This window comes from Bos mutus, chromosome 4 (assembly GCF_027580195.1).
Source record: "Bos mutus isolate GX-2022 chromosome 4, NWIPB_WYAK_1.1, whole genome shotgun sequence".
Classification (NCBI taxonomy): domain Eukaryota; kingdom Metazoa; phylum Chordata; class Mammalia; order Artiodactyla; family Bovidae; genus Bos; species Bos mutus.
The window spans coordinates 19,833,233-19,856,767 of record NC_091620.1 but is presented as its reverse complement, the minus strand read 5'-3'; the positions used below and the strand labels follow the sequence as shown (position 1 = coordinate 19,856,767).

Genomic DNA, 23,535 nt, shown 5'->3' with positions numbered 1-23,535 from the left:
TGTACCCAATAAGTTAAACTCACACTTTAGCTAAGCAACTTACAGCATCACTCAGCACTCTTGAGTATATTATTCTACTGTCTTCTGGCTTCTACAGCTGCTACAAAGAAATTTTTTGATAATCTAACTGGAATTTCTTTATAGGTAATTTTTCCTAAGTGCTTTTAAAACAATATTCTTTCATTTTGTTACATCTAATAAGAATGAATTCAAATTTACTTAAACAACTTAAAGCTTATGCGTCTCAAATCCTTAATTTGTGTCTTTAATGAAGGTTAGCCATCATTTTTTTGAATTTTGCTCTATTCTTTTTCTGTTTTAAAAAAATATCTATTTATTTATTTATGGCTGTTGCTACACAGGCTTTTCTCTAGTGGTGAGCTGGGACTACTCTTTACTTGAAGTGGGCAGGCTTCTCATTGCGGTGGCTTCTCTTGCTGTGAAGCATGGGCTCTAGGGCTCTAGGGCTTCAGCAGTTGGGGTTCCTGGGCTCTGGAGCACAGGTTCAATAGTTGTGGTGCACAGGGTTAGTTGTTCCACAGCATTTGCAATCTTCCTGAAACAAGGATCAAACTCGTGTCTCCCACATTGGCAGGTGGATTCTTTACCACCAAGCCATCAGGAAGCCCCATTCCTTTATTCTGTTCTCATTTTCCGCTTTGAGGCATATGATGAAACTATTCAATCCATCCTTCATACCTATTAACCTCTCATATTTTCTATAACTCTCTTTCTCTGTTTTCCAGAGGTCACCAATTTTCCTCCTTCAGCTAAATTCAATCTACTTTTAAATTAATCCATTGAGTTTTTAAAAATAAATATTTTGATTTCTATACAGCATTTTAACACTTGGTCTGTAATATGCTGTAACCTGCTTGATAATTACTTCTCCATATTTGTTTTCTCTCTTTAACATTTTGTTTTCCATCATACCATTTGAAAGTAAGTTCTAAATTTATTGATCGAGACAGACTTCAGTATAGTGGCTATTCTTAAAGGTGGGTACTCAATTGAGGGAGCACAAGAGTACACTCTCAACATTAGAAATGTTCTATAATTTTTATCTGCATGGCAGGTACACATGCAGAAGGTCACTGAGCTGTACAGTTGAGATTTGTACACTTTACTATATGTAAGTTTTATTTTTAAAAAAGAGGTGAGAGAGGTTGCAGGCATCATAACAATTTACCCCTAAACATTTAAGCATATATTTCCTAAGAATAAAGATATTCTCCTACATTATATTATCTCTATTATCACACTTAAGGAAACTAATAATTCCATAAAAACATACTACATTCAACCAATATTTGACGTATCCCATTTCAAGAAGGACTTCTACAGCTCTTTCTCACCCTAGTCCCAAACCAGGATTACACAATGCATTTGGTTGTTTTGTCTATTGTTTGGTCTATTTGGTTTGTTTGGTCTATTTAGTGTAGAATAATCTCCAGTGTTTTATTCTCCATGAATTGAGAGTCCAGGCTGTCTTACGGAATGTCCATCTTTCGAATGTGTCTGCTTCTCATGGTGCTTAACTTTTCCCTTTACTTCTTGTCCTTCCTATAAAGTGGAAGGACCAGAAGCTTAACATTCAACACAATTATTTTTAGCAATAATACTTCAGGGATGATAAGTGTCATCCACTTTAAATTTTAAGGCCACCTAGAAATTCTGTTTGGTTCCTTCTTAGGAATCTAATTTTGCTGCTATTAAGTCTTCTAACTCACTGATGACAGACTATTTCTTCTTGCATACTGTAACTTGGGATTTTGACCTTGTCATTGAGGTATTATGTGTATGAATTACATAAGATCTATATGGGCTAAGGGAGGGATTTACATTTGTTTCTGGCCAGTGCCTGAGTGCTATTACTATTCCAGAACCTTTTTAAAAATTTCATTTCTTGGGTTGAGAATTCCTAAATAATGCAGGTAACATAATGATGAACCCCACACTATGGTAAGAACAGATCTACAGTTAAGAATTCACAAGGGAAACTTTAACCTTTATCTGGGGCCCTGGCAAAGACAGAAAAGTTTCACTGTTATTTATGTATGCTGGTGAACAGATTTTCTTCTAATTCACCCTTTTATTGAAGGTAAAGCTTTTCAAAGGTTCAGATTATGTGAGGATATAAGTTTCAACCACCTTTGTGGCATAAGCCGAAGGCCTAGTCTTGTGTCTCCACATCATGACATTCACATGCCTTTGTTTCACCGGGTAACTAACTGACCCCACTGGAGGCCACTAGAGCATAGTAAGTCAGCAAACATTTTCTGTGAAGCATTATTAATGCTATCTGAGGGGAAAAATTAAAAGACTACTTTGGCTTCAACTGTATTTAGTAATGAAATGTTTTTTTATTAATATCAAAATAACCATATACATTATAAAAAATGAGTGATGCGGGTAGGTGCGTTTTTCCATTCAGTTATGTCCAATGGCAGTACTTGTTGCACTTGAGATTACAGACCTTCTATAATTATCCTGCAGATTTCCCTGCTTTAAAGGTTATTTATAGAGTACTGTGTTCCAATGATGATATAATGATCAACAATCAAAGCTTATATAAACAAGAGGAAAAATGTCAAGCACAATAAGAATCCAACATTTGGTAATAAATCTGAATAAGGCTTTCTCTATGGCAAAGAACAAAGCTTACCTGACATATGTTAGACAACAAACAAGCTTAAGTCTCAAAATTCTGACTGATTCTAAACTAACACTCAGACGTGAGTGTGGTTCAAGCTTGGTAGACAGGTATACAAGTGACACTAAAGACAATGCGATTTGTTCCACTTAAGGAACACAGACTTTGGCATCAAATAACTATGTCTTTTCCATTCTGGTTTAAATGGTATCACATTTCATTTTCCACAACTAGTCTTTCTGAAAAATACAAAGAAAAAGCCACGATGAATTAAAAGCTGACTCACCACTGTCCTCTGTTTATTGGGCAGGAAGACTCTAACGATAGGTTTTTGTGGTGACTTGGGGTTGCTCCGTGACACATCTGTGGGATTTTGAAAAACTGAAAGAGATGAAGGCAGCACTGAAAGGCTAGAAGAGGAAGAAGATGTAACGGTGTCCGTTGATGCAGAGCTAGAAACAGAAAAATCAGTTCCATTCCCCAGGGATTCCAATAACTGTTGTTCTCTTTGTTGGAGGGCATCTAGCTTGCTGGTGTATTCTTCATAGGCCTATAAAATAAAGTAGACTTACATTGAATCTGGACTTTTTCCTGACAGTAACAAAAGGAAATATGAAATTTTAGTTTTTGATTATAATCTCTTTATAATCTAGCTAACAGGATTTTGTGTTACAAATTACAAAGTAAGTACTGGAAGTATTGTAAATTAGTACTTTTATCTTTAAATTGATAAATCTTGTTATAAGACACTCATCTAGAAACTGCACACACACATACATGTATGATGTCCGTAACAGCCATGAATATTAATTAAAAAAAAACTAGTGTTAGCTATTTTCTGGCCAAAACACAATTTACCTTCCAAACTACACATCTAACATAAGATAAACTACTACATCGAAGCATTTTTTTCTAGATAAGTTACAGGTATATAAGGTTTCACATCTCTCTCGGTCTCTCTCTAACCAACTGAGAGAGGTTGAAAAGGAGATGAGGCGTTAAGAGAGATCTGTCAAAAAGACAAGCCTAAGGTACACAGTCCAGGTGGCGCTAGTGGTAAAGAACCTACCTGCCAATGCAGGAGACATGAAATGTGGGTTCGATCCCTGGGTCAGGAAGATCCCCTGGAGGAGGGCATGGCAACCAACTCCAATATCCTTGCCTGGAGAATCCCATGGACAAAGGAGCCGGATGGGCTACAGTCCACGGGTTTGCAATGAGTCGGACACGACTAAAGCGATTTGGCAGGCAGGCAAAGGTACACAGTGCCAAATCTCACCATAATCACCAAAGTCTCCTCAATAGGGATTAGAGGATGCATAACTGTGACCTTTTTTTTGAAACAGTTATTAATTAAAAATATCTTCTTTTCCACACTATGGATACCTTATGACCTCCCCTTTCCCATGAAACACTTCTTAGAGAATAGAATTTTATTTGAAAAGGTGGTTTACATCCTGTAGTCAAGAAATTTTGAGACCATTACCCATCAGGGTATGTTTCTAGAAGTATCATTTTACTAAAGCTGAAAGGTCAAATGATCACATAAGATATCATTTTCTAAAAGCAGGAAGAATCTTGAAAATAGAATGATAATTGAAAATTAAGAGATAGAATGGATTCGAATGTATATGCCCATGGTTCTTTACTGCAGTGGTAATCACCTTCTCCCCTCCACACCATAACCCACCACCATGTCTCCCTACCACCCAAAATAGATATGACACTACACACATTTATAAAAGGCTACAAAATTTTAAAAGTGCCGTTTCCCATTACCTAGAGAGTTTATTACTGGGCTGCAGAGAAGCAAATGGCTGCATTTTTATTTGTGTTGTATATGAGAAAGAATGTTTTTGATACAAGGTAAGAGTAAGGAAGGGGAGATGCTTAAAATGTTAGCATTTATATAGATAGAGTTAAGTGGGGAGAAGAGAGTACTAGTACAGGAGACATTTTTAACAGAGTAAGGAGGTTAGAAATTTTAAGACAGAGGAAAACTACAGACTAGTACAGCTGACTGTCATACAATACCTGGGACATATGAAAGGGATCAATAGATGTTCATGTAATTTAAGTGAAGAATATGAACACAAATCATAAGACTAGAAAAGTGGGTAAAGGACAGCTTGGAGAGACTGTATACACTATGCTTTGAAGCCTGAACTTCACTCTACAAGCAAGGAAGAATTATCACAGGTAGAGAAGAATAATGAAGAAGGAAATGGCAACCCATGCCAGTATTCTTGTCTGGAGAATTCCATGGATGAATAACCTGGTGGGCTACAGTCCATGGGGTCACAGAGAGTCACACATGACTGAGTGACTAATACTTTTAGAGGAGAATAAAGGAGAAGTTTCAATTCAATATAGGCCACCACACCTGATGTCTAATGTCACCATATAATTTTTTTTAGAGGGGAAGGGAAAATACTAAAATGAGCTACTGAAGGGCTTAATTAAACTACATAAAAAAGCACTCTCCTTTACCATCTAATAGTTGCCCAATGCTGACCCCAAAACGTTTCACAGCATTTCACGGCCTTATAGCCAAATCAGTCCAAAATCTACTGATCTATGTTTCTACTTAGCTTTCAGTTCCATGGGCTAATTACTTAAGGACATCTTTTTTCAATATGATCCACTTATTGATACTTAATCATTCAATAAATATATATTGAGCATGCATGTACCTGGTACTATTTGGGGCTCAAACCACCAAAATAAAGACCAACACAATTCCTATCCTTTGAAGATTATATACATACAGCCTAAGGAGGCAAAAATTCCTCCTTGCATAGATCATATAATCTTATTATCATCTGAGCAGGTACATTTACTACGCAGAGTTAAGCTTAGGAAAAGTAATAAATGTCAACAAATTTTCAGAATGTTAATTCTGTATCAAAACATTAGCCTTAATTTTTGAAAATATATTATTCCCTCCACTGTGGATTACAATCTATTATTTCACTGCATTTATCAATAACTCTTTCTTAAACACAAAACATTTACTTATTCCATCTCTCTCCATTCTCATAGATGCAATCTACCAAGGTACTTCCTTCCCCGCCTTGTTTTGTATCTGGTTTGGCTCATTTCACCCCATTATCCTTGCTGCATTCAGTGTGGATGGTGATTACTCTTATAACACTCCTGTCTTAAAGTTCTCTAAACCTCTTATCTACAAAGGCATTTATTTCTACTCTACATACAAGATTCAGAGATACAAATAATTCTTTACAAAAGTGTTCTAAATGATGACAAGATCTCAGTTGGGAACCTCCCACACTCCTGTGCACACACACTTTTCTTAAATTTCTTAAATGTCTTAAATCTCACTACCACACTACTCTGGTTAATGGTCAATATCAATCTCTTAAAGTTTTTCAGATTTCTTTGCTATTTTCTTCCCATGCTTTATGACTCACGATTTCAACAATGCCACTGGTAACATCTTAGACTGTCTGGTTAATTCTTAATTCTTTTATCAACTTGCTTGTTAAATACCAACTCTGGGTAAATTCCATCATTCAATGATTCAGTTCTTTCTCTCAGGTTACCACATATTACTGAAGAAAATAATAAGACAAGGCCATTGAGTTCCATTATCAATTCATGGAAATTAGTCCTCTACATTATTGCATGAAAATTTGTACTTATTTTTAATTCATATTACATTTCTCACAACATTTACTCCAACCTTTTCTATGCTTCTCTGGCTCCTAACTTCATTCCCCAACCTTTAATTCACTCAAAAAATACCACTACATTCAAATTTACTCTGAAGATCAAAGCCATCAAATCAAAGCTTCCTCCTCTTTCTTTGAGCATTTCTCTCCATTTTTCCCCATCCTTTTTTTTGTTCTTAATTTAATTCTAGCATTGGGTGGTTAAGGTCCCCCACTATGGAGGCCTTGGTTCATCACTATCTCCATTTTTTCTTTTATCTTCCAACTTTCCCTCTTCCTTTGTTTTCTTACCCTGAAAATGTGAGTAGGTCATCTTGCATAAACATATACTTCAAGCATCAATACTACCATCAATGAAATTCCTTTGGTGCTTCAAGAAGTTGCAGAAACCAGGTATTTCTTCAAGAGGCAGCTTTTCCAAAATATCATTCTTTCTCATCAAAATCCTACCCATTTTTCAAAGTCCAATTCAAAGCTCTGCTTGATAAACTCCAAAATCAGTACTTTCTTTTCACCTTCTTTACAGTATTACCACACTTTTCTTTATATGGTTTAAAAAAATCATTTGTGAAAAAATTTTGTGAGCATTGAGATAAATAATAGTAAAGAAAGTTATCACAGAGACTACCACATAGCAAAAACCCAATACTTTTATTAGTAGTAATAAGTAGTAATAGTTCTTATCATTATTACTGTTACTACTATTGGGTTGGTCAATTAGTTCATTCAAATTTTTCCACAAGACATTACAGAAAAACCTGAACTTTTTCTCTAACCCAATGTACTACTTGACTAGGTTCTCAACATGACTCTACCAAACTGTAAGGCATTTGAGGGCACAACTCACGGTATTTATTTTTTTAATCCATTAGTTCATTCAATGGCTTCTTTCTTAAACTGAAGTATAGTTTTTGAACTAAAAAAATGAAAGAATGTAGAGAAAAGAACACAATATTATTTAGATGAAAATACTCCTCAAATTGATATACAGATTCAATGCAATCCTTATCAAAATCCCAGTTGGCTTTTCTGCAGAAATGGACAAGCTGATCTTAAAATCACAAAGAAGTACAAAGGACTTGGAATAACTAAAACAATCATGAAAAAGAACCGAGTTGGAAGATTTACATTTCCTGATTTCAAAAGTTACTACATAGCTACAATAATCAAGACATGTGGTACTGATATATACATAACACAACAAATTAAGAGTCCAGGGGGAAAAAAGCCTTACATTTATGGTTAATTGATTTTTGACAATGTTACTAGTACAACTGAATATCTGCATGCAGAAGAATGAAGCTGGACTATTACCTAACATCATGTTCAAAGATTAACTCAAAGTGGATCATATACTTAGGAAGAGCAAGACCCAGAGGGGCAGGATGGGCAGAGGTGTGAGGGATGAGGGAGGGGATACATGTATTGTTATGGCTGATTCATGTTGTAGTACGGTAGAAACCAACACAACATTCTAAAGCAATTATCCTCCATTTAAAGATAATTAAAAAAAAAAAAAGAGTTAAAACTAAAAAACTCTTACTACTGCTGCTAAGTCACATCAGTCATGTCCAACTCTGTGCGACCCCAGAGACGGCAGCCCACCAGGCTCCCCCATCCCTGGGATTCTCCAGGCAAGAACACTGGAGTGGGTTGCCATTTCCTTCTCCAATGCATGAAAGTGAAAAGTGAAAGTGAAGTCGCTCGGTCGTGTCCGACTCTTCGCGACCCCATGGACTGCAGCCTACCAGGCTCCTCCATCCATGGATTTTCCAAGCAAGAGTACTGGAGTGGGTCGCCAGTGCCTTCTCTTAAAAGAAAACATTAACAGAAGTAACTCATCATGACCCTGGACTAGGCAATAGTTTCTTAGATGACACACCAAAACACAGTAACCAAAGAAAAAGTAGATGAACTTGACTTCATCTAAATTCAAGCTTTTGTGCTTCAAAAGACACTATCAAAAGAGTGGGAAAAAAAAAAAAAGACATCTCACAGAACAGGAGAAAATATTTGCAAATCAAATCTGACAAGGATTTATCACCCAGAGTATACAAAGAACTCTTACAACTCAGCAATAAAAAGACAACCCAGTTTTTTTAATGGGCAAAGGATCTGAATAGACATTTTCCCCTAGAAAATATAAAAATGGCTAATAAGCACATGAAAAAGATGCTTAACATTATTAGTTACTAATGAATTACAAATCAGAACCATAAGGAGATGCCAATTCACACTTACTAGGATGGCAATAATAATAATAAATGGAAACTAACAAGTTGGCAATGATGTATAGAAACTAGAACCCTCACACATTGCTTGTGGGAATGTAAAATGGTACAGCCACTTTGGAAAGCAGTTTGGTAGTTCCTCAAAAAGTTAAAACAGAGTAACCAAAGGACACAGCAATTCCATCCCAAGGTACATAACCAAAAGAACTGAAAACATGTCTACCACAAAAACTTGTACATGAATGTTCATAGCAGCTTTACTCATGATAGCCCAAAAATGGTAACAAGCTAAATGTCCATCAGTTGATTAATGGATAAACAAAATGTGATGTATCCACATGATAGAATATTAGCCAAAAAAGGAATGAACGCTACATGCTACTTGGTTGAATTCATTCACACAAAATGTTCAAAAAGGCAAATGCACAGATTAAGAAACTTAGGTTAAGTGGTTGATAAGGACTGGAGAGAATGATTGCCAATGGGTAAAAGGTTTCTTTTGGGGGTGATAAAAATGTTTTGGAATTATATGATGGTGATGACTGTACAATTTTGTGCATATACTATAAATTACTCAACTGTATACTTTAAAAAAGTGAATCACAGTTCATGAATTATTTCTCAATTAAAAATGGGAAGACGATTAAGGCCCTACTTAATTAAAACATAATAGGAAAAAACAATGGAATAAAAAATTTCTATCATTAGAGTTCATTATATTTATTCTTATTGAACTTAATCTCACAAGATACAATGAAATCTTTCAAACTGTCCACAACTGATAATTAATGAACTGTTCTGTATTTCACAGGAAGCACCTAGCTTCCAGTATTATTTTCACTACAGTATCTGTTTTGATAAATGTTTTTGCATTATCTTGGGTTCTACACAGGCTAAAGATCAGAAACGCTGTAAGCATAGTAATAATGATAAAGCAATTAAGAGCACAGGTTCTGATAAAAAAGAAAAAAAAAGAAGACATACACATGGGGAAAATGTAAGCAGTTACAGAAGACTCATTAAAAAAACACAGATTCTAAATTCAAAATGTCTAGCTTCAAACTTTGGCTACCCCATTTACCCGTTGTGTAATGCTGGTCATGTTATTATTAAAATCCTTTTTGCCTGAGTCTCTTCTTCGATAAAATGGAAATGAGTATTAAATATAACTCATAGGGCAGGTTGAGGCTTAAATGATCTACTATATGCTTGGAACAGTTCCTGGCATAGCAAGCACTCAATAAATGTTAGGAGCTTTACTGTCTGTCTGCAGGGGATCTGAGCATACACATAAACTTGGTGGTAGCTTGGAGGGTTATTCCAGAAACTTTATTCCCTTCATTTCTGCTGCTGCTGCTAAGTCGCTTCAGTTGTGTCCGACTCTGTGCAACTCCATAGATGGCAGCCCACCAGGCTCCCCCGTCCCTGGGATTCTCCAGGCAAGAACTGGAGTGGGTTGCCATTTCCTTCTCCAATGCGTGAAAATGAAGTTCTCACTTGCGTCCGACTCTTAGCGACCCCATGGACTACAGCCCATCAGGCTCCTCCATCCAAGGGATTTTCCAGGCAAGAGTACTGGAGTGGGTTGCCATTGCCTTCTCCACCCTTCACTTCTGGAATCCAATAAATCAGGTCCAGAAACAGAAATCTACTTCTAGAAAAGCATCCAGCATTATATCTTACATACAGAAGGCATTCAAATAATTTGATGAGTAAAAATAAAAGAACTGGGACAAAAATAAGAAATTCTGGGAAATGACTTTTAGGGGAAATATCTTTTCTTTGTGTGATGGTAAAAAGAAAAGACTGGAACCAAAGACTGAAAAGACAAAACTGAAATTCTTTTAGAGTACGATAGCTCATTTCACTGCAGTTATCATCAAGGGAATCAATAGTGTTAATTATTATTCATATGCCAGTAGGAGAAAATCTAGAACTTAAAAGCTTGCTTTTAAATAAATTAGTACACAAAAAAGAGAAAGTCATGAGGATTTCTGATGGTGATATAACTGATTTCATTCTGTTTTGCTATGAGGAAGAAATGTGGGGATAGGTAAAGATTTAACTTTCTATGGAAACATCAAAATGGTTTCTTTGGAAATGCTATGTAATGAAGTAACTAGAGCACAACTTCTATCTGCCAGTGCACAAACTAATCTGAAGCCAGACTGTGAAAACTGGAAAATTTTTACTTTTTAGCCTCTTATTTCAGAAAATGTAAGCTGAGTCACTAGTCTAGGAGTTATGTAACCCCATTCTGGTTGGTGAGATGTAAAGACTTGTAGGGGATTTGAGAGGAGGGTTTTCCTCCGTGAAATAACTCAGTACACCAGAGTATCTGTGATCCCTGCTTCTGGACTTGAGGTATTGTGTTAAGAGTACAATTCTAAGATCTGCTGCAGACAGAAACCAAAAGGATGGTAGCAATCTATGCCAGTGTGTAATAACAACCTTGAGCTGTAGAACCAACTTTGAATAATGTACCTCCATGTTTGTCATTATGGGAGGAGAAATTAAAAACAAGTTTGGACAGCCTGTTGTTTGGTTTTTGCAGATCTCCTAGATTTATTCTCCAATTTTTCCCATCTTTCCTTTAATATTTTCTTTGTTTTATTCTGCTTTCTGGAAGATGTCCTTGACTTTATAGCGTGTGTTTGTCTGTTTATATGCACATGCAGATACACACACATATATAAATTTCCTATTATACTATTTTAACTCTTACTATTTTAATTTCCAAGAGCTCTTTCTTATTCTTTAATACTTTTGCTTCTTTAATACAACCATGAAGCAAGAAGAGATTATGGATCTTCTCTTATCTTTGATGTTATAGTGATTTTCAAATTTTCTTCTGTTCTCTGCACTGTTTCTGAGTCCCTTTTGACCATTTCTGCCATTATCTTTCCTGTTAAAAGCTTTCTTCAAATACTGGTTATTCTTAACTGTTCATTTGTATTTAAGAGTTATGAACCCTGAAGATATCAATACTACACAAAGCAATCTACAGATTCAATGCAACCCCTACCCAAATCTCAATGTGTTTGCAGAAATAGAAAAACACCATTCTGAAATTCATGAGAAAATCCAAGGGATCCCAAATAGTCAAAACAATCTTGAAAAAGAACAAAGCTGGAGATCTGCATTTCCACAATGAGATACCCCTTCACACTCATTAGGACAGCTACTCTTACACACACACATACAGAAAATAAGTCTTAGCAAAGATATAAAGGATTGCAAAATATAGCTGCTTATGGAAAACAGAATGGCAGTTCCTTTAAAAATTTAATGTAGAATTATCTTACGATTCAGTAATTCCACTTCCGGCTATATACACGCAAAAAAGGTAAAGTCAGTATTATTCACAATAACCAAAAGGTGGAAACAACCAACCACTGATGGTAGCCATCAATAGACAAATGGATAATATACATTATATTATATACAGGTATATAGACATACAATGAAATATTTTTCAGCCTTAAATAGGAAGAAACTTTTGACACATTCTTCAACATGGATGAAGCTTGAAGACATTATGCTAAGTGAAATCAGTCAGTTACAGGATAAGTATGTTAGAATTCCACTTATACGACATTCCTAGAATAGCAAAATTCATCAAGACAGAAAGGAGAATGGTGGGTCTCAGTGGGTAATCAGTAGATTACTCACTTAGTACTTAATCTACTTAAGGGCCTTCAAATATCAGGACCCACAAGTCTTTTCCCTTGGCCTGGTCAACTTTCCTCAGGGAAGAAAACTCTCAATTCCGGCCAGGCTCCTCTTCATAGTAAATCAAATGGTGGTTAAGTTCAATGTTTTAACTTATTTATGTATTTAGTTTCTGTAAACCACTCCCTTGATTAAAATATAAGCTATCTGAAGGCAGAGACTGGGAGGAGATTTTTTTTTTTTAATATATATATATATATGCCCAGAGCCTAGACAAGTACAAATGTTAGCAGGCACTCAATAATTGCCTATTGAATAAATGAATCAAAGATTTACAGAGCACTTATTTCATAATCATAAACTCAAAATTTAGTCTTTAAATTACCATGTGTGATATATTTCCATTTTACCAATTAGGTGGGGTATAGGGAGGTTAGGTAACCTGTCTGCATAAGTTAAGGCAGAGCTACAATTCAAACACAGGGTGTGTGTAACTCCATAGTTCATCTCAACCACTATATTATACTGCTTTCTGTAGAGAAACTGTGTAATGTTAGTACCTGTCAGTAAGAATCTATGTGCTAATGATACAACCTGTAAGGTATAGTCTGCTGTAAACTGTTCTGTTGTTGTCGTTCAGCTGCTAGGTTGTGTCTGACTTTTTGTGACGCCATGGACTGTAGCTCGCCACTCTTCTGTCCATGAGATTTTGCAAGCAAGAATACTGGAGTGAGTTGCCATTTTCTTCTCCAGGGGATCTTCCCAACCCAGGGATGGAACCTGCGTCTCCTGCACTGCAGGCAGATTCTTTACCACTGAGCCACCTGGGTAGCCCTATACTGTCCTAGTTAGATATAGTTCAAATAGTTAAAAGCCTGAAGAGTATGTGTGTGGAGGGGCGAATGAATCCCTGCTATAGTGAAACCATGTTATTGATGCAAATGTATTACCTCTGAGGGTGGGGAAAGTTTCCTGACACAAAAATGGTTGGCAGAAAAACTGCTGGTTAAGTTGTCTAATTCTGACTAACAAGCAATTACCATTTTCACCAGGACTATTTGCCTCCTTATGACTCCTCTGCTTGTTCTCCTCACACACAAAAGTAAAACAGAGAGCATGTGATATCAGAAAATACACTAACTAGTATTCAGAGGTATGAGTTCCAGTCCTGGCACTGATACTAACTGGCAGTGTGCTCTGTGATAAGCCATAAAAAGAGAGAATAGTTTATCAGCAGTCATTTCCAAACTTTCAAGGTTATTTTAGAAATACACAAACTTACTTTCTCTCGAAATACCGAAGATTTAACTTATCCTTTAAAAGTAATTAGATTACTAAATTAGAATTTTGGTTTAGGAGTCTGTCAATCCATGCCTAAAAAATCTCTGGCATTTGAAGGCAAATGGTAACCTGATCATTTGTAATTTAGGGTTATCTCCCAATATGACTGGTTCTTATAGTTGGAGCTAGCTTTTATGGAGACCGGCAGTATAGTGCAGTGTAAGCAGTATGGGCTGTGGAGCCTGACTGCCTAGATTGTCTAACAGCTTCCTTGCTGTGGAACTTGAGTGACTTACATAAGGAAACTAATGCCAAGAAAGCGTACCTGTGATTATTATAGAAACTGCTACCTAATAGGATTAAGAACAATAACTAATCTATAAACTTACAATGATGTTCAAGACTGGATACAAAAGCTTCAAGGCACTATTAAACTGTAATGCTAAGCAATCTTGAGATACTAAAATTTTGTAAATTTTACCCATGAGGAAGCAAAAACCTATTTGAGGGGATTTGTTCTGAAAGAAAGATATTTTGCAAAATTCTCCCCATTTTCTAATACAGCAACTAGTTTGCTGGCCTCCAGAAAAGAATGCTTTCTCTTTTTTCAATAATTTTTTCTTTTTTTAAACCAGGGTAGTATTTTGAAGTTTATATACAACTTCTTCTTTAGTTTTGCTATTTTCCAAATTACCAAATACTATATATTTATTGTAACAAGTGAAACAACCTTAAAGAGTACAATAAAGACAAAGCTAATTCTCTCTTCACATATCTATTTTTAATCCCACTCCCTAAAATAACCCATATTACCAATACAAATGCGTCTTACAACTTCATTTTCTTTTCCTCAAAATTACTACAAATATGACACTCAAAAGCTTACCTCCAGATATATTGATGGTGGATTATGCTCCCCACCAAATTTGTCCAATAGGGCCTCTATATGCTCCTGTGTCAACTTAATCATTTGTTTGATATTCCACACCTAAAAAATATTTTAAAAGAATTTAAATACAAAGCATTTAGAATATGAATTCTTTAGAATCTTTAGAATATGAATATGAAATACAAATCATTTAGAATATGAATATCTTAATATTCCTACTGAAATATTATTGTAACTGTCAGTGTTCCTTGAAATTTAGAGCTTAGAGATCTTGAGATGATTTATTTTAAACTTCTTCTTATACTAGTGATACAACATTTTCTCAACTATAAAACATTTAAGTAATACATAAGTATTTAGGAACAAGCAGTAAAAATCTCTTTTTCACATTCCCCATATTTCTGGGTGTCCTGCCAAAAAGATAAGTCCTGTTTATGGTGTGATATACATTCTTCCATAACTTCTTTTTACTCAAAAAACAAAAATACATACATATATAAAATAGACAAATACATATAAATATTACATATTAAAATATTCTCAACATTTGCTTTCTTCACCACACAACATGCCTCAGAATTCTTTCCATGTCAATATGTATGTATTTTGCTTTTATTTTTTTTTCAGTGTTTTTAAGTATTCGTTCTTTCAATGTAGTTTCACTTTTAATTAATTAATTAATTTATTTATTTTACTTCGTTGCTATGCACAGACTTTCTCTAGTTGTGGTGAGCGGAGGGCTACTTTTCACTGTGGCGTGTGGGCTTCTCCTTCCGGTGGCTTTTCATTACAGAACACTGGCTCTAGGCACACAGGCTCAGTAGTTGTGGTGCAAGGGTTTAGCTGCTCCATGGCATGTGGAATCTTCCTGGACCAGGGATCAAATCCATGTCCCCTTCACTGGCAGATGGATTCTAATCCACTGTACCACCAAGGTAGTCCTATTTTACACCTTTTAAATGGCTGTATTACAACATCGTAAGTCCAGACAACATTCATTTCACGATATTAGGACACTGCTTATTTCAATGGACTTCAAAGGTAACTTAAGATTAGGTGGATACGAATGATTTTAGGAGAATCATTTCCAGATTTCCATTGTCTATTTGTATTCTTCCTAAATGATCTGCTTAAGAACTAGTTCTTTCTTCCTCTCCTTTAAAAATCACTACGTTGCAATTCTCCACTTTGTAAAAGAAAGGCAAAATTCTTATCCATCTCAAGTGCGTCTACTACCGTGTACTCTTCTGAGCTATATAAACTTCAAACTACCTAACAAACAAGAGAAGAAGGGAAATCCCTTGGCAAAAAAGGGGGAGGTTAATATCCTTGCTCTTAATATGAGCAAGACCTTATTTTATCAGTGAAACAAATTCTTGGGAAGGTTTCAAGCCTTATCCATTTATCTAGCCACCCAACTGAGAATTCAGAAGTCTAGTGGTCATATAGTATAGGCACATATTACATGTTTAAGATAAATAAGCAATCAGATCATTTTTTTTGTTTTTTTTTGTTTGTTTGTTTTTGCTTTTATTTTCTTTTTATTTATTTTTTTTAAAATATTATTTTATTTTTAAACTTTACATAATTGTATTAGTTTTGCCCAATATCAAAATGAATCCATCACAGGTATACATGTGCTCCCCATCCTGAACCCTCCTCCCTCCTCCCTCCCCATACCATCTGGGTCGTCCCAGTGCACTAGCCCCAAGCATCCAGTATCGTGCATTGAACCTGGACTGGCATCTCGTTTCATACACGATATTTTACATGTTTCAATGCCATTCTCCCAAATCTTCCCACCCTCTCCCTCTCCCACAGAGTCCATAAGACTGTTCCATACATCAGCGTCACTTTTGCTGTCTCGTACACAGGGTTATTGTTATCATCTTTCTAAATTCCATATATATGCGTTAGTATACTGTATTGGTGTTTTTCCTTCTGGCTTACTTCACTCTGTATAATAGGCTCCAGTTTCATCCACCTCATTAGAACTGATTCAAATGTATTCTTTTAATGGTCAGATCAGTTTTTTTTTCTTCGTGAAAAATGAGTTCAATTTATCTGAGTGGTGTGAGAACATGCTTTTTGCAAATTATACTACAGTATATACTGTCTACAGATACTCTCTATAAACTGAATGATTTAAATCTGTAATTTTATGGTGTGACTGAAAATGTATTTAACAAATATACTCTAGAAATCATGGCCACTTAAATTATTTAAAGTTATAATGAAAAATGTGAGATAATTTTTTAAATGTACGAAGGAGAATAAATAAGCAAAGGGCACTTGGTTTATTTAATGATTCCTTCCTGAAGGACATTAGATTTCACCTCTCCCGGCTTTAAACAATGCTTCAAAATGGCTCTGAAATGCCTTCTCGACAAAGGGAGAAGTTTTCCTTTTAGACAGTGAAGCACAGGGTTCCTGGATTGAAGGATATGCACGTTTAAAAAGTCAGTATGGCAAATGGTCTTCCAAAAGGACAAAAGTACCAAGATACCTCCTATTAGGGTATCAGTCCACCCTTTTCCCACAATCCCACCAACAGTGTATATTATCAGACTTCAAAATTTTTCCTGATCTTAATGGGGGGAAACGTGATCTTCTTGTTTCAATTTGTATTTCCCAGGAAGTTGAGCATTCTTCACGCTGATTGATCATTTAAATTTATGAAAAATTATCTATCCATATTCTTTCTCCCTTCTATTTTTTTTCTTTTTATAGATGCCCTTTATTCTGGATATTAATCCTTATTCTCCTACAAACGCTGCAGTCTTTCCTCCTTTTCACTTTGTCTCTTTAGCCATAGACAGTCTTGCTACTCAAAGCATGGTTCATAGACTACCAGCAGCATAATCTTCTGGAAGTTTGTAGGAGCAGCAGAATCTCAGGCCCCATTTCAAACTTACTGAACTTTAACAAAATGATCCTTATTAAAGTTTGAGAAGAAATGACAGAAGTTTCTAGTTTTTTTCTATAATCAGATATTACAATATTTTTCCTTTATGAATCCTTGGCTAAATTCTCATATCCCCAGGAAGCATTAGGCTGTCTTTTCTCTAGCTACACTTATTTCCCAAGTAATCTTATCTAATCTTGTGGCTTTATATATGTACTGATGAAGTCCAAATTTTCCAGCTCTGTTCTCTCAACTCCATGGTATTTTTCTTCATGTGCCTACTGTACATTCCTACATACTTATTAAGATAAGTAGTATTTCAAACTTAACATGTTCAAAAGTTAACTTGATATCTATCCACCAGGTCCTGTTTCAAAATGCTTTTCTTACAGTCTCTTCATCTCAGAAAATGACAAACTCCCTCTATGATGAGTTTACTGACCACCCAGGGCAGAAGTGCTTTATACTCGGAATTTGATATTCTAAAATTGATTATGTTTTTCATGTCTATTAGCTACTTTGAAATAAGAAATATGTTTTACTCATCTTTTATTCCCTCATCACTTATCTTGGTGTCTTAGTCATTACAAGTATTCAAAGTAGTGTTGGAGCTAAGATTTAAGCTTTCTTCAGAATAGGATAAGAGAGAAAAATTAATCCTAGTTCAGCAATTCTTTACAGTCCAAGAAATTAAGTACTCTATTACCTACAGTCTCTCTTTTTTCTTTCCACCCTTAAAGTTCCACAGATAAAACTTGTGTAGTTAGGGTAAAGAACCATTCAAAGAATGGGAGAAATGGAAAAAAAAAAATTAGAGATGGCAAAGAGCAAGCGAGAAATGAGGAGACTGAGCTGATTAGAACTGATTCCTTTTCTTCCTGGCAGTAGAAAATGCTAAGATTTACATAATGCAGGGCCAAACCACAACTGCCTGAAAGGCAGGTTTCTTAACTTCCAAACAACAGTAATTTTATATCCAAAGTACGAAGAAAAATCACTATGATCACTCAGTTATAATTAGAAAAAATGAGTCTGAGCAAGCAAACTCTTTCAGATTTTCCTAAAGAATAAGAAAAAAGAAACTGTGATGATGATAATACTTTGAAGATACATTAAAAAGTAGAATAAAATATTGTAAACAGTAGATACAGAGTTTTGGCTTAAAACATCTTCTTGAAAAAACAAGAAAAACTGTTACAACAATCCTAAAAGGGAAATGAAAGAATTAAAAACAACAAATTTCAAGAAAGGTACTAGAAGATTTCCTATCCTTTTTTTATCTCTTCAGCAGAACACAGCAATTAAAACCAAGTAATATTAGTAAAGGGCAAAGGCTAATAGAGTTCTACCAAGAGAATGCACTGGTCATAGCAAACACCCTCTTCCAACAACACAAGAAAAGACTCTACACATGGACATCACCAGATGGTCAACACTGAAATCAGACTGATTATATTCTTTGGCTATATTCAGCCAAAGATGGAGAAGCTCTATACAGTCAGCAAAAACAAGACCAGGAGCTGACTGTGGCTCAGATCATGAACTGTTTATTGCCATATTCAGACTTAAATTGAAGAAAGTAGGGAAAACCACTAGACCACCCAGGTATGACCTAAATCAAATCCCTTACAGTATAAATTATATTATACAGTAGAAGTGAGAAATAAATAAAATTATAATAAAATAAATAAAATCATTTATTTATTTAAATAATATTTAAATAAATATTTAAATAATATTTAAATAAATAAAATTATACAGTAGAAGTGATTAACAGATTTAAGGGACCAGATCTGATAGACAGAGTGCCTGATGAACTATGGATGGAGGTTCATGACATTGTACAGGAGACAGGGAGCAAGACATCCCCAAGAAAAAGAAATGCAAAAAAGCAAAATGGCTGTCTGAGGAGGCCTTACAAATAGCTGTGAAAAGAAGCAAAGCGAAAAGCAAAGGAGAAAAGGAAAGATATAAGCATCTGAATGCAGAGTTCCAAAGAAGAGCAAGGAGAGATCAGAAAGCTTCCTCAGCGATCAGTGCAAAGAAATAGGGGAAAATAATAGAATGGGAAAGACTAGAGATCTCTTCAAGAAAACCAGAGATACCAAGGGAACATTTCATGCAAAGATGGGCTCAATAAAGGACAAAAATGGTATGGACCTAACAGAAGCAGAAGATATTAAGAAGAGGTGGCAAGAATACACAAAAGAACTGTACAAAAAAGATCTTCATGACCCAGATAATCACGATGGAGTGATCACTCACTAGAGCCAGACATCCTGGAATGTGAAGTCAAGTGGGCCTTAGAAAGCATCACTATGAACAAAGCTAGTGGAGGTGATGGAATTCCAGTTGAGCTCTTTCAAATCCTGAAAGATGAGGCTGTGAAAGTGCTGCACTCAATATGCCAGCAAATTTGGAACACTCAGCAGTGGCCACAGCACTGGAAAAGGTCAGTTTTCATTCCAATCCCAAAGAAAGGCAATGCCAAAGAATGCTCAAACTACTGCACAATTGCACTCATCTCACATGCTAGTAAAGTAATACTCAAAATTCTCCAAGCCAGGCTTCAGCAATATGTGAACCATGAACTTCCAGATGTTCAAGCTGGTTTTAGAAAAGGCAGAGGAACCAGAGATCAAATTGCCAACATTCGCTGGATGATCGAAAAAGCAAGAGTTCCAGAAAAACATCTATTTCTGCTTTATTGACTATGCCAAAGCCTTTGACTGTGTGGATCACAATAAACTGTGGAAAATTCTAAAAGAGATGGGAATACTAGACCACCTGATCTGCCTCTTGAGAAATCTGTATGCAGGTCAGGAAGCAACAGTTAGAACTGGACATGGAACAACAGACTGGTTCCAAATAGGGAAAGGAGTACGTCAAGGCTGTATATTGTCACCCTGCTTATTTAACTTCTATGCAGAGTACATCATGAGAAACACTAGGCTAGATGAGGCACAAGCTGGAATCAAGATTGCTGGGAGAAATATCAATAACTTCATATATGCAGATGACACCACCCTTATGGCAGAAAGTGAAGAAAAACTAAAGAGCCTCTTGATGAAAGTGAAAGAGGAGAGTGAAAAAGCTGGCTTAAAGCTCAACATTCAGAAAACAAATATCATGACATCTGGTCCCATCACCTCATGGCAAACAGAGAAACAGTGGAAACAGTGGCAGGCTTTATTTTTTGGGGCTCCAGAATCACTGCAGATGATGACTGCAGTCATGAAATAAAAAGATGCTCACTCCTTGAAAGAAAAGTTATGACCAACCTAGACAGCATATTAAAAAGCAGAGACATTACTTTGCCAACAAAGGTCCTTCTAGTCAAGACTATGGTTTTTCCAGTAGTCACGTATGGATGTGAGAGTTGGACTGTGAAGAAAGCTGAGCGCCGAAGAATTGATGCGTTTGAACTGTGGTGTTGGAGAAGACTTTTGAGAGTCCTTTGGACTTCAAGGAGATCCATCCAGTCCATCCTAAAGGAAATCAGTCCTGAATATTCATTGGAAAGACTGATGCTGAAGCTGAAACTCCAAACTTTGGCCACTTGATGCGAAGAGCTGACTAATTGGAAAAGACCCTGATTCTGGGAAAGATTGAGGGCAAGAGGAGAAGGGGATGACACAGGATGAGATGGTTGGATGGTATCACTGAATCAATGGACATGAGTTTGAGTAAACTCCAAGAGTTGGTGATGGACAGGAGGCCTGGCGTACCGCAGTCCATGGGGTCGCAAAGAGTTGGACACGACTGAGCGATTGAACTGAACTAACTGTTAGTAAACAACCAATGATTTCTCACAACTTTACAAATGGCAAAATTCACTCTCCAAAAAACCTGAATTAAAAAAAAAGTCTATGCTAAAATATAATGCATAAGAACTGCTACGGAAAGAAATGAAGGGTGGCAATGGCAGAAAGAAAACTATAGGCACTGATGCCCTTCCTCCCAACAAGAAGGTATCAGGTTCAAATCAATGGTTTCTATCAAATCTTTAAGGAAACACACTATTAATTAATAGGTGACAGTACATATAAAAAAGAAAACCTTTCAAATTCATTTTATGAAGCTAGCAAAATCCAGGTGTCAAAACTTGACAAAAACACAAAAATAAAGCCACAAAATAATCTAACCTATGAGGACAAACTCAAATATAACTCAGTACTATATACGTATTTTTTAATGCAGGACTAGAGATCTCTTTTAATATAGGACTAGAGCTCTCTTCAAGAAAATTCGAGATACCAAGGGAACATTTCATGCAAAGATGAGCACAATAAAGGACAGAAATGGTATGGACCTAACAGAAGCAGAAGATATTAAGAAGAGATGGCAAGAATACACGGAAGAACTATACAAAAAAGATCTTCATGACCCAGATAACCACAATGGTCTGATCACTCACCTAGAGTCAGACATCCTGGAATGATAGGGACTCTAGGAAGCTCATGTACACATTGCTGTATTTAAAATGGATAACCAACAAGGACTTATTGTATTGCACAGGGAACTCTGTTTAATGTTATGTGCCAGCCTGGATGGGAGGGGGGTTTGATGGAGAATGAATACATGTATATGTATGGCTGAGTCCCTTGGCTGTTCACCTGAAACTATCATAACATTGTTAATTGACTATACATCAGTACAAATTAAAAAGGTTATAAAGTTTTAAGTAAAGTAAGATAAGTAAAACAGACTCATGTCTGAATAAATCCTAGTTTTCATGGATAAATTTCAGAAATTCAGAGTTGAAAAGAAAACCCTAAATGGTTCCTACAAAATAACTAGAATTAATATCAGACTTTTGATCAGCAACATGAAAAGAGAAAGTAGATTACTTGTTGCCTAAGACTGGTGGATTAGTGGGAATGCGGAATGACTGCTGTCTGGGGGATTCTCTTTGGGGTGATAAACATGTTCTACAGTGATTGGGGTGACAACTGTACAACTCTGGGAACATATTAAAAACTGCTGAAATATACCCTTTAAATGGATGCATTCTATGATATCTGAATTACATCTCAATAAAGCTGTTAAACAGAAAAAACAATGGAGTAATGTTTTCACTGTCCTATATAAAAATGATCTGAACCTAGAATTCTACCCTCAGGCAAACTACCAATCAAGCATGAGGGTAAATGAAACCTTTTTGGTCATGTAATGTCTCAAAAATTTACCTCAATAGGATTCACAGGTCTGAAAACACTTTTATGTTTTAACTTAGCAATTTCACTTCTAGAAATTTTTACCAATCTCCCACAAAACTAGAAAAACATAGTAGGTCTATTTATAAAGATAAGTGATTCACTAGGTGAAAAAACATCAACTGATTTAAAATTTGGCACTATCTTTACATTTTAATACCACAAAACAAGCACAAAGCAAAAACTGAAGCTGCTTTCCCACCCCGTACCAAAAAGACATTGCATAAAGAGTTATGTTTTAAAGTAGAGAATTAAAGATAGCAAAAGTGATAACAAAAAGCAGTCAGAACAACTAGACATAAGGTATGGTTATGAAGAGTCCTGAAAGTCATGGTAAGTTGCTTTCATTTTATTCTAAGATATGAGAATTTGAATTTTCAAAAGCAGACGTATGTGTGTCATAACCTGATATTTTACTACTGACAATTATCCTCTCATTTTATAGATGAGAACATTGTGGCACAGAGGTGTTTGTTAAATTAGATATGGGAGAAGAATGAGAGAAATAAGAATCAAAGCTGACCCCAAAATTTTGAGTAGGTAACAGGATGGACAGTGACACCATTTACTGAAGTGGGGAATCTCTAGGGGAAGAAATCAAGTATTATATCACCTAAAAAGAGGTTAATTAAATGATCAAGTAGGCAGCTGGCTATGCATTTCAGCACTCAGGAAGAACTATGAGGCAGGATATATATTTAGGTGTCACAGAATGCTAATAAGGAAATCTCCAACAGAGTATAAGCAAAGACGACTCAACCCTTAGACTCCACCAAAATTTAGAAGATTGATAAAGGATAGAGTCCACAAAAATGACTGAGAAGAAACAGACACTGAGGTAGGAGAAAAACTTGATTCAATGAAGATAATTTATTAGATAAGAACAGGAACAAGAAATAGTAGATAGAAGACAGAAGAATGAAATATAAGTATCTGTATATGGCACCCCACTCCAGTACTCTTGCCTGGAGAATCCCAGGGACGGGGGAGCCTGGT

General features: G+C 35.8%; 1 protein-coding gene across 5 annotated transcripts in view; it reads right to left on the bottom strand.

Moving 5' to 3' along the window:
* BRAF (B-Raf proto-oncogene, serine/threonine kinase) overlaps positions 1-23,535 on the bottom strand; it is a 168,186-nt gene that overhangs the window by 86,568 nt on the left and 58,083 nt on the right. For all 5 annotated transcript variants that reach the window (XM_070369170.1, XM_070369171.1, XM_070369172.1 and 2 more), the window contains exons 2-3: positions 14,416-14,517; positions 2,940-3,203 (exon numbers count right to left, since the gene is read on the bottom strand). In XM_070369170.1, coding sequence (XP_070225271.1) covers positions 2,940-3,203; positions 14,416-14,517 — 366 coding nt within the window. The remainder of the gene's footprint in view (positions 1-2,939; positions 3,204-14,415; positions 14,518-23,535) is intronic.